We start from the raw sequence: 10,637 nt of genomic DNA, 5'->3' as shown, positions 1-10,637 counted from the left end.
TATTACCCCCCCTCCCCCCAACCCGCCGCCGTCGTACGGAGATGTGTCAATAAAGGCTGTATTCCATCATTGCGTCACGAATCCCCGGGGCGGGTGGGGAATTGGGGGGAGAAATCAAAAAGGAAAAACCGCGTTCGAGTGACGACTGTCCAGCAATAAACAATATTCGCTATTTTGCTTTATCTTGATACTCAGCAGTAAAAGTATGTTTACCTCATCACTCATGATTTTATCGTCAAAGAACAATTATCCGGGAAAATTTACGCGCATTAACGTAATAATTTTGGAAATATGTTGAGATATTAACCTTAAAAGTGACTCAAAACACTCCAGAAAATTATTTTTGTAAGTTTATCGTTATTGTTACAAGTTTAATTGTTATTTCGATTATTCAGGATCACCTGGAGGAAAATAATTGTGATGGGAGAGAGAAAACCGCTGGGTTGGAGTCCATTTATTTACGGAGGTGTTGCCTCGATAATTGCAGAGCTAGGTGAGAATTCATGAATTTATCGATTAATCTTCAATTAATTTATCGTGTTTCTGGTGATTGAAAAATGAGTCATTTCAGTGGCAAAGTGGTGGAACGAGACGAATCAGAATAGCTTGAGGTCACGTTTTTCGTGGATATCTCCGAATTTAGGAGGGATAGGGAAATTTTCATAAGAACCTTGTTTGAAGGCAGTGAAATTCTCTAGAAAAAAGGTCTAATTGAGATTTTCGCTATCTCTCTTGGATTTGGAGATATTTTGCAAAAATTGGAGTGTTGCCAAGAGAAATTCATTCGTCGAGTTTCATCATTCCACAATTTTTATTATTACGATATGGAATTTTGGTGAAATGATTATATGATGCTATTTCAGTTGTCAATTGTCAATGCAAAAGAATAAGACAATTAAACATATTTAACATTCGCTCAATAATTTCTCGATTATTTTATCTATCTTATTTGTGATTAATTCATCGTGTTGTTCATTAAAAATAGATACGAAATAAATAGATAAATAAATAAAATAGACAAAAACTGGGGTGTTGCCAAGTGAAATGTTTTCGTCGAGATTCATCAAAGATTATTATCCATGAGAATTTTTAAATAACAATTTTCTAAGTTTCATTCCCTTGGATTTCATTATGAGAAAAAAAAAAGAAAATACATGGAAAAAGAACACGGTAAATTTATGGCCAAGAATTTCTAGAGAAAAATCGAAATCAATTAACTTTTTTCGAGTAAATATCTCTTAACAAAATGAACGGGTTAAATTGCATAATCTTCAACAGAATTAATGCAAAAAAAAATATTATTTTTTAATAGAATCCCAATAGAAATTCAATAGAATTCCCTAGAAAAGCCCTAAATGGCTTTCTGACTTTGAAAAGTGAATAAATAAAATAAAATAAAATAAAAATAAAAAATTTCTCATACGTGAAATAATTTCCCATAATTTTCAATAAATATTATCATATTCCGCAGGTACTTTTCCACTGGACACCACAAAAACGAGACTCCAAATTCAAGGGCAAAAATTAGATAAGAAACATGCGACCTTGAGGTACTCTGGCATGACAGATGCACTAGTCCAAATTTCTAGACAGGAAGGAGTCAAATCGTTGTACTGTGGGTGAGTCTGCCTTTTCCAGTCAATTTGCACTGTCTCCCGTGATTTACTCCCCTACACATGCTGGGAATGTGCACCGTTTGACACTATATTTGCGCACAAACATACACTTGCACTATATTATATGAATGAACATTTTGCCGATGAACTTGGTCTCGAGCCATTGTCTCCGGGTATTGTTTTTTCAATTGTTACCCCAGGTAATTAAAAAATGACGCTTACGCGGTGACTGAGCTTGATTCGTGCTGTTGATTTTGCGCACAGTGAATTCGTTCAAATAAACAGTTGATAGGGTTCAGGCGATTGGGCTGTTCCACCGTTTTCCCTGCCTATTCGTTTCATTATTAGCGTAAAGAGTTCCGCAAAATTTTTTGGCGCACACGTGTGGAAAAATTTGATAGAAAAATGTAGAACTTTTTAAGAAATCCTATGAGAATTTTTTAGAATTTTGTACAACGCCCGCCGCGTTTTTAATTTGGTACTCGTTCCTAGGAAAATGTAGAGATGTTGATTTTTCTACATAACTTTAGGATTTTTTTCAATAAGAATTCTTGGGCGTGATTTTTTCAAGTTTTTTGTTCTTTGATTTTATTATGACTGTAAGCTTTTTGATTAAAATTTGGAAATTTGGAATGTTTTTGTTTATGAATTTTCAGTGAAAAAATAAAAATCTATTGACTTGTTTTTATCAAATATCTCTTATAATATTCATATTCTATATTATCCCCTGGGCTATTTACTCGGTTAAACTTTAGATATTTTAAGGCATAAATTTTAAACCTATAATTAAAATAATTATAATAATAATTATTATTTTTAATATTATTTTTCAATAATAATAATAATGTTAACAAAATGATAATAACAATATAATAACGGTATAATTTTTTGTCTAAAAGAATTCTCTTGTATTATTAGAATACTATTAAGAAATTCTATTTCTATTCTATTCTATTTCTATTTTTTTTTGTTTTGGTTACTCCTGTGGGAGATTATGCAACTTTACCGTGTTATTTTCTCAAGAGATATTTTATAGAAAGAAGTCATAAGATTTTGATTTATCTATAGAAATTCTTCGGCATAAATTTTCCAATTTTTTCCGCTATATTTTCATCTATTGTTTATTATAAAATCCAAGAGAAAAAAAAATCGGGCGCAAAAATTCGTATATTAAAGATCTTAACGGAATAAGTTTTACAGAAAAATAAAAATCTATAGACATTTTTCTATTAATAAATATCTGTTTTAAAACGTGAGGATACGTTGCATTACTTAATTTAATAGAATAAGCGCAAAAAACAAACAGAATCTTTCAATAGAATTCCAATAGAATTTCTCACAGAAAGCGGAGGATTTTCTATTAACTTCCTCCACACGCGTAGGGATAAAAAATTTTGTGCAACTGCGTAGTGATCGATTTTCATCGATTTTTCACTCACATTGTGGATGAGCAATTTTCATTCATCAACCAATGGCCATCAGTCTATTTCATAACAGTAGAATCCGAGTCGTCACTTTATGAATTGCCATTCTGCACTTTTCGATTGAATTAAAAAATTCGTTTTGTTTTCCTGCACTGAATGAGTCCATTCACTTTCCCGTGCAGCCAAAGAAATTAAAATTTTTCTTTTGAGAAATTTCTCCTTTTTGTTTCTCGTTATTTCCCACCCTAGGATCAGCTCGGCAATACTGAGGCAGGCGACGTACGGAACAATAAAGTTTGGCACATACTACTCAATCAAACAGCTGGCAACTGAAAAATGGGGAACCGATGATTTAGTGCTTATAAATGTTGTATGTGCTGCAATAGCTGGATCTATATCGAGCGCTATTGCTAATCCAACTGATGTGGTGAAAGTTCGTATGCAAGTCAGTGGTAATGAAACTAATCTTTCATTATATGGTTGCTTCCACGACGTTTATCAACATGAAGGTGTACGCGGTTTATGGCGGGTAAAATCACTTAATCAAATCGTTACTGGGATTCATTTACTGTTAGAGGATAATTAACATATCCTAGCATTCGCTTCGTGTTACTTTAGAAAACACACTGGGTGTGGGGTGTGCGTATGTGTGATGAATTTTGTACTGCGATTTCGCTTGGAAAAAGGAGATGATTAGAATTTTTTTTATGCCGTGGAGAGATTTTTGGCAGTTTTGAGGATATCCAAGTGCTTTGGCGATTTTTTTCTCCAGCGAAATGCTTTTCTACTTTTATTGTCGAACATCAGAGCTTTCATGTGAGCCCCGTTAAGTGGTAAAATAATTTTACAATAATTATTATTTAAACTGTGCAGGTCTGGATTTGAATCTTGATGTTGAACCGTTAGGAAACATTTTTTTTAATGGAGGAAGATTAATTGAATAATTAAAAATCACAATTTTTTAAAATTACGAGCATTTTGTATAAATAATTTATAAACAATCAATTTTCCACCGTAAAAATGATTCGAATTTTTCGAAAATCATTCGATTTTTTTTCTGAATCGTAAAAATTTATTCATATTCAGAATCCTACCAGAAATCGATTTAATGCCTGAGAAAACAGTTTTCCTGAAGTTTAAACAATTTCCATAATTTATTTATAAACAACGAATGTTTAAAAAAATAATAATTCTGTGTAAAATGTAATTTGAATGACGCTGAATACACACAATTTAATTAGAATATCCTCAAGAGAAATCGCAAAACAAAATGTCTGTAATTCCCAACGAACAATCACCAAATGATTGACGCGAATTTTCAATGAATTTCCATCAGGGGGTAGGACCCACCGCGCAGAGAGCCGCAATCATAGCTGCGGTAGAACTCCCAATATACGATTTCACGAAACAGCAGCTGATCCCGCGAATTGGCGACGGTGTCGGCAACCACTTTATGTGAGTAGATACTCCGTAAAACGATAATCAACACCGATTCTCATCTTTACGAGTATAAGGAAATTTGATAAAAAAACTAGTGGTTTCTCCGAGAAATTCTATTGAATTTTTATTAGAATTCTATTGGAAAATTCTATTTGTTTTTGCGCCAATTCTATTAAAAAATATTTAGTTACTTTCTAAATAGATATGTCTTTGCAGAAAAATGTCTATAAATTTAGATTTTTCTATACAACGTATGCTGTTGGGATTTTTTAATAAATTCTTGGGTATGATTTTTCAGATTTTTTCTCGAATTTATTATGAGAAATAAATAATAATACATCGGAAAAAAAATTGGAAAATTAATTCCCAAGAATTTCTATAGAAAAATCAAAATCTATTGGTTTTCTTCTATAAAATGTCTCTCAACAAATCAATACAACAAAAATAGTGCAAAAAAAATCGAATTTTTTAATAGAATTCCAATAAAACTTCAGGGGAATTCTTACAGAATTCCAAAAAAAATCGATGGATTCAATTTCATCTATTGAATTTTTTCATGCGTGTAGTTTCAAAAACTATAAACCTTTTTTTTATTCAGTTCCAGCACTACAGCTAGTATGGCGAGTGCCATAGCTTCCACACCTATAGACGTCATTCGAGTGAGTTGTGACATAGAGAAATAGTAAATTACTCATTGAAACTATATAGTTTCCCCCTTCTGGATCATTAAACCCATTCGTTAATGTCAATGTGATTTTTTCCTGTACCAGACGCGACTAATGAACCAAAGGCGAACGCTTACCTCCAATGGAGCTCTATGTCCGTATATTTATAAAGGAAGTATAGACTGTTTCATCAAGGTAAATACCTTCAACAGCCCCAATTTCATTGATCATATCTTAACATCAATTCAACCTGCTTGTCCATCACGCCAAAAATATTGATAAAAATGGAGAAAAATGTGACATTTTGGGTTCACTTATTGGAAATTTTTACCACGTTACAGTTCCACTGAAATGCCAAAAAATTTCGCCATTAAAAATTCACAATTTGATGAACAAATCAATCAAAATTTGAATTTCAGTTCAATTACTAAATAAAAATTCATGAACATCTGAAAAATTCAGGTAGACATGTTCATAAATTTTCAATTGATCGAAAATTCATCGTAACTCATGTTATGCAGCAAAAAATTCGGAATTCCACTCAATTTTCAGTGAAGTTTTAAATTTCTCAATTTTTCACGCACGAAAAAATTAAATAGAAAAACCTATCGAATTCGTTCGAAAATTCCATTGAATTTCTATTAAACTTTCTACTAGTTTTTCGCTGATTCTATTGACATGTTCAATAGAAAAAGTCAACAGAATTCGATTTTTCTATATAACTTATTCTTATCATATATTTTCTATAGAATTTGCTCGACTCAAATTTTCCATTTTTTTTTCATTCTATTTTTCTTTTTTTCTCATCAAGAAAATCAAACGAAAAAAATTAGAAAATTTGAGCCGAGGAAATTCTGTAGGAAATATCTCAATAGAATAAGTTACGTAGAAAAATTGAATTCTATTGACTTTTTGTACTGAATATTTTCTATTGAACATTTCAATAGAATCGGCTAAAAACTAATAGAACAGTTCAATAGAAATTCAATATAATTTTCTAACGAATTTTCCTTTTAATTTTTTCAATATGTTTTCTAACCGTGTCGATTTGATGCTAGGAAATCTTCAGAGAGTTCATTCACAATCAAATCAGTTGAAAAAATAACTAAAGAAGACATCGAGTTGTTTTTATTCTCAATTTATGTAGAAGAATGCGGAGAAAACGACTATATCCCCCCACTTTTTCTCAAATTAGAATCAACTGTAGTAGACAACCAGCCAATAATAATATCCACAACAGACTAATATGGACCCTAATTTTTCAATGACAGACATGTGCAAACGAAGGATTTTTCGCGCTGTACAAAGGCTTCGTCCCAACGTTCCTACGAATGGGACCTTGGAACATCATATTCTTCATCACCTACGAGCAATTGAAAAAATTACCTCTACTGTGAACAAATCTTACTGTCTAAGAGTGAAGAAGCAAGGGTACCTGTTGAGAGAGTAACTTATCAAAAAATCTATTTAATACTAATAAAAAGAAATACGTAATGTTAGACAACACCTGTTGTGTAAAAAATAATACGTTTTATTTTCTTCAACCAATGTTACCCTTAGAATTTCAAGTTGATATCCTTCAGTTTCCTCGGAACAATAATATGAAATTTAATACGATGAACATTTAACCATTACCAATGCTAATCACAGTTCCACACGATTATTCGCCTATCGTTACCCCCAGTTATTATTTTATTATTGTCGATGGTGGTTGTTATTGCTGTCAATGGCCCTGAAATTCATTAATGATCGTATGATGAATCGAAGAAATTGTGGAGATGTGGGTGTATCATTTATTAACTTTTATCTAATTTCGTAATTTTTTGTGTTTTATTAACTGGAAATTTTCAGTTTGAAAATTTGTAGAGAAAAAAATTGAAAGATTTTGATCTGTCAAAGAACTTATTTTGTCGAGATGTTGTCCATAGAAAATTACTCGGCATAAATTTAGTAGCGAAGCTTCAAAACAGTCGATTTTGACTGTTATCCAGTTTTCAATGAATTTCTCGGAATTTAAGGCAGATAGCAAAATTTTTGTCATCACGTTTTTTGTTGCCCTTGATCCGCTCTACAAAAAAGGTCATTACGAAAAACTCGCTATCTCCCTTGGATTCGAAGATATTCTACGGAATTTCTGTTTTTTTTTCAGTATTTTATTTTTCATCAAAAAAATTGAGCAAAAAACAAATCAAGGAAATCTGAACCAAGGAATTTCTACAGAAACAATCTCAGCCGAAGAAATTCTATGTAAACATCATTGATTTCTCCCATAGAATATTTTCCATTGAACACTTCGATTGAAAATACACATAAAAGTTGAGGAATTTTTTAATCAATCAGTGAAAAATTGCAAGAATTTCCAATAGAAATTCAATTGGATTTTCTTGTGGATGGGCTTTTCTATTGAATGTTTCCATTTTCAACAAAAATAATAAAAAACTCGGGGAGGACGTTTGGAGAATGATACTCGCACCTTAATTTAGAGATTATTGTTACCGTCATGACAGAGTGTTTTCGCCAGAAAAGTTGCTTCCTGAGAGTCCCACAGATTGACATTGCCTTTGTCATCTCCAACGAGTAAAATTGAGCCAGACCAACTGAGAACCGTTGGTCCATCCTCCAACAACGTACTGTATATGCGAGTGCTCGTCTTGGCATCGAAGACATTTATTGTCTTATCGTTTGTACAAGCAATGATATTTTTACATTCTGAATCGAATGTTGTGGCAGTTACTTTCCCTCCGTGTCCTTGACAAAATTATACTCATGACATTGTATGTTAAATTATAAATAAATGTTTAATTAAAGAAAAAGATTTTTAAAAAGTTGGGGAGGTACAACCGATTGAAAAAACGCCCACATCATTACATCATGATGAAAACGCTTCCAATTGCCTGTTTTTAATTGTTTATGGAAATAAAAAAAATTGTTTGCAAAACCACAATTGCATTGTCTTCTCACCTTTGACAGAAAACTCTAGATCATAAGAATCCATATTCCAGACGCAAATCTCTCCGTCTTCTGTGCCAGAGGCCAGCAATCTTTCATCTCTATTGAAAAATTTACGTGATAACACGTATAAAAAAATTTAAAAATTCTTGTGAATTTCTATTGGAATTCTATGAGAATTCTATTTGTTTTTAGAGCAAATTCTAGTAAACATTATGTGAGTTTCACGTGCGTTTTTCAATAGATATTTGTTCATTAAAAAAATTATGTAGATGTTGATTATTTAGTACAACTTATTCTATGAGGATTATTTCCATAAGAATTCTTGAACAATAATATTCTTTTTTTTAATTTTATTCTGAGAAATAAATGAAAATACATAGGGGAAAAAATCAGAAAATTCATGTGAAGAATTTCTAGAAAAATCAAAATTTATTGATTTTTGTTTTCAAATATCTCTTGACAAAACGTCAGAGTAAAATTCATAATCTTCAATAGAATTAGAGGAAAAACAAACGGAATTTTTGAATAGAAGTCCAGTAGAAATTCAATAGAATTCCTTCAAGAAATCACTAATTTTTCTATTAAATTTTTTATACGTGTATTAAAAATATAATGCTAGGAGAAATGACATTTTACTATTCTGGATTATGTTCTTCTCAAAATACGAATAAGTCGTACCTCGAAATGCTGAGACACGTGATTTTCGATTCATGATCCAATTGGGCAATGAGGCTCTCCTGGAGCTTAATCTTCAACCCCGAAACATAGCTGTGCCAAATTTTAATTGTGCAGTCCCACGATCCAGAAACAATAATGTTCCTGGAGGGACTCCACGCTAAACTTGAAACGGCATCTTCATGCCCAGTGAGAACGTCGATTATTCTTCCAAATTCTACGTCGTAAAAAATCCTGTGATTCACCGAAGGATCCAACAAAAATCATTAATTCTTTGTTATTATCATTCTTATGGAATTTTGAAAATTTTCAAAGCCTCAGTTTTTTAAGACAAAATTTTCAAAATTCAATTTTCAAAATTAATTGATTGATTGATTGGTTTTGACCAATGACAAAAAAATTTAATGGCGTCATTATATTCGAACGAGTACTCACAAACTATTGTCCCAAGAGCCAACGACCAGTACATTCTGTCCACTCTTCGTTTGATAGAAAATACAAGAAGAGAGTGGTAAATTTGAAAGCGAAATGCTTCTGGTCAATTTCTGATTCGTCAGGGAATATATCTTCAGAACCCCATCATGACCGACTGAAGCAATATCACTTCCATCCCCATTCATCTGAATAATCGTGGATATCGTCTCTTTGTGGGAGGGGAATATCACTGATTGTTTCAACTCAAATGTCGAACTCTCTTTACTGATCCCTAAAAAGTTAATTTGTCTTTCATATACTAGCACGCATGACAAAAATTAATGGAAAACCCTAGCGTTTTCTCTAAGAAATTCTCTTGAAGTTCTATCAGAATTCTATTAAAAATTTCTTTGTTTTTTCGCGCCATTTCATTAAAAAAATTTTGAGAGAAAGAGTGAATAGATTTTCTTTTTTCTGTAGAAATTCTTTGGCATAAATTTTTCAAGTTTTTTCCGCTGTATTTTTATTGTTTTCATGATAAAATCAAAAAAAAGAAACTCATAGAAATCGTCCCCAAGAAATCTTATAGAAAAATGAATAGCTATAGATATTTTTTATAAACAAATATCTATTTCAGTAGCGAAGTCGTAAAACGGTTAAATTCGATTTTGACTATTGGCCAGTTTTCAGTGAATATCTCGGAATCTAAGGGACATAGCTAAATTTTTGTTGAGACCTTTTTTGTAGCACTCAATTTGCTCGGGAAAAAAGGTTATTACGAAAATTTCGCTATCTCCTTTAGATTCGGAGATATTCTTCAAAAACTCAAGAGATAAGTCGACTTGAACCGTTTTACCACTTCGCTACTGATTTAAAAACGCGGGGGCGTTGCATAATTTTAATGGACTTGACACAAAAAACAAATCGAATCTTTCAATAATATTTCAACAGAAATTTAGTAGAATTTCTTAGAGAAAGCGACAAATGGGCTTTTTATAAAATAGTCAGTACGTTGTCCCCCGGATACGATCAATGGACAGCTCAACGGAATATCACAGGATAAACTTGCAGCGGAGGCGAATCGACTCGGATGTGGCAGAGTAAAAACTTGCTTTGGAATTTGCCCGAATTCCATAATTTGTACTTCCATACCGTGGCGATCGTTTATATCTTGTATTGTGTCTAGATCCACCGCTCCCTCATAACATAAATGGAAAAACACTAAAAACGTCAATTAAAAATTATGATGGATGTACAGGCAAGTCATAACAATGCTTTTATCAGAACTGGGGGAGGCGACATGAAAGGAACACTTTCAACTTTTTTTTTGTGATTTGAATGGTCGAAATGTGAATACCAAAGCCAAAATATCCACCGCTCTCATCATCCCTTATTGAAGATCTCACTTTGAGTGATAAAAAAATTATCCAATTCTTTTTTTTTTTTTTTTT

At 32.2% G+C, this 10,637-nt stretch overlaps 2 protein-coding genes across 4 annotated transcripts in view; one reads left to right on the top strand and one right to left on the bottom strand.

The window, feature by feature from the left end:
* The first annotated feature begins 86 nt into the window (after nucleotides 1-86).
* Nucleotides 87-6,670, top strand: LOC107035667 (mitochondrial uncoupling protein Bmcp). Of its 2 annotated transcripts, none has more exons than XM_015253211.2 (8): nucleotides 87-274; nucleotides 396-493; nucleotides 1,472-1,619; nucleotides 3,290-3,569; nucleotides 4,377-4,495; nucleotides 5,079-5,139; nucleotides 5,251-5,340; nucleotides 6,417-6,670. In XM_015253211.2, exons 2-8 carry the CDS (start codon nucleotides 421-423, stop codon nucleotides 6,540-6,542), a joined length of 897 nt encoding a protein of 298 aa, XP_015108697.1. In that variant the 5' UTR covers nucleotides 87-274; nucleotides 396-420; the 3' UTR covers nucleotides 6,543-6,670. The 2 variants fall into 2 exon arrangements, with proteins under 2 accessions (XP_015108697.1, XP_015108696.1); XM_015253210.2 differs by having other exon boundaries at nucleotides 89-203.
* Nucleotides 6,656-10,637, bottom strand: part of LOC107035666 (protein FAN) — a 10,424-nt gene continuing 6,442 nt past the window's right edge. For both annotated transcript variants that reach the window (XM_015253208.1, XM_015253209.1), the window contains 6 exons: nucleotides 10,198-10,407; nucleotides 9,208-9,478; nucleotides 8,776-9,006; nucleotides 8,107-8,195; nucleotides 7,642-7,893; nucleotides 6,656-6,877 (listed from right to left, as the gene is read on the bottom strand). In XM_015253208.1, the coding sequence (XP_015108694.1) occupies nucleotides 6,786-6,877; nucleotides 7,642-7,893; nucleotides 8,107-8,195; nucleotides 8,776-9,006; nucleotides 9,208-9,478; nucleotides 10,198-10,407 (1,145 nt within the window). In that variant the 3' untranslated portion in view covers nucleotides 6,656-6,785. The remainder of the gene's footprint in view (nucleotides 6,878-7,641; nucleotides 7,894-8,106; nucleotides 8,196-8,775; nucleotides 9,007-9,207; nucleotides 9,479-10,197; nucleotides 10,408-10,637) is intronic.

This window comes from Diachasma alloeum, unplaced genomic scaffold (genome assembly GCF_001412515.2).
Source record: "Diachasma alloeum isolate Michigan unplaced genomic scaffold, Dall2.0 Dall_scaffold_00199, whole genome shotgun sequence".
In the NCBI taxonomy this organism is placed as follows: Eukaryota; Metazoa; Arthropoda; class Insecta; order Hymenoptera; family Braconidae; genus Diachasma; species Diachasma alloeum.
Note: the sequence above shows the minus strand (reverse complement) of the source record. Positions and strands in the feature narration are given on the sequence as shown.

Excerpts from the sequence above, each read along its gene's own strand:
- LOC107035667 (XM_015253211.2), top strand. The coding sequence starts at position 421 with ATGGGAGAGAGAAAACCGCTGGGTTGGAGTCCATTTATTTACGGAGGT. Across the intron at positions 1,620-3,289 it reads GTCAAATCGTTGTACTGTGG|GATCAGCTCGGCAATACTGA; the intron begins GTGAGTCTGCCT and ends TTCCCACCCTAG. Across the intron at positions 4,496-5,078 it reads GGTGTCGGCAACCACTTTAT|TTCCAGCACTACAGCTAGTA; the intron begins GTGAGTAGATAC and ends TTTTTTATTCAG.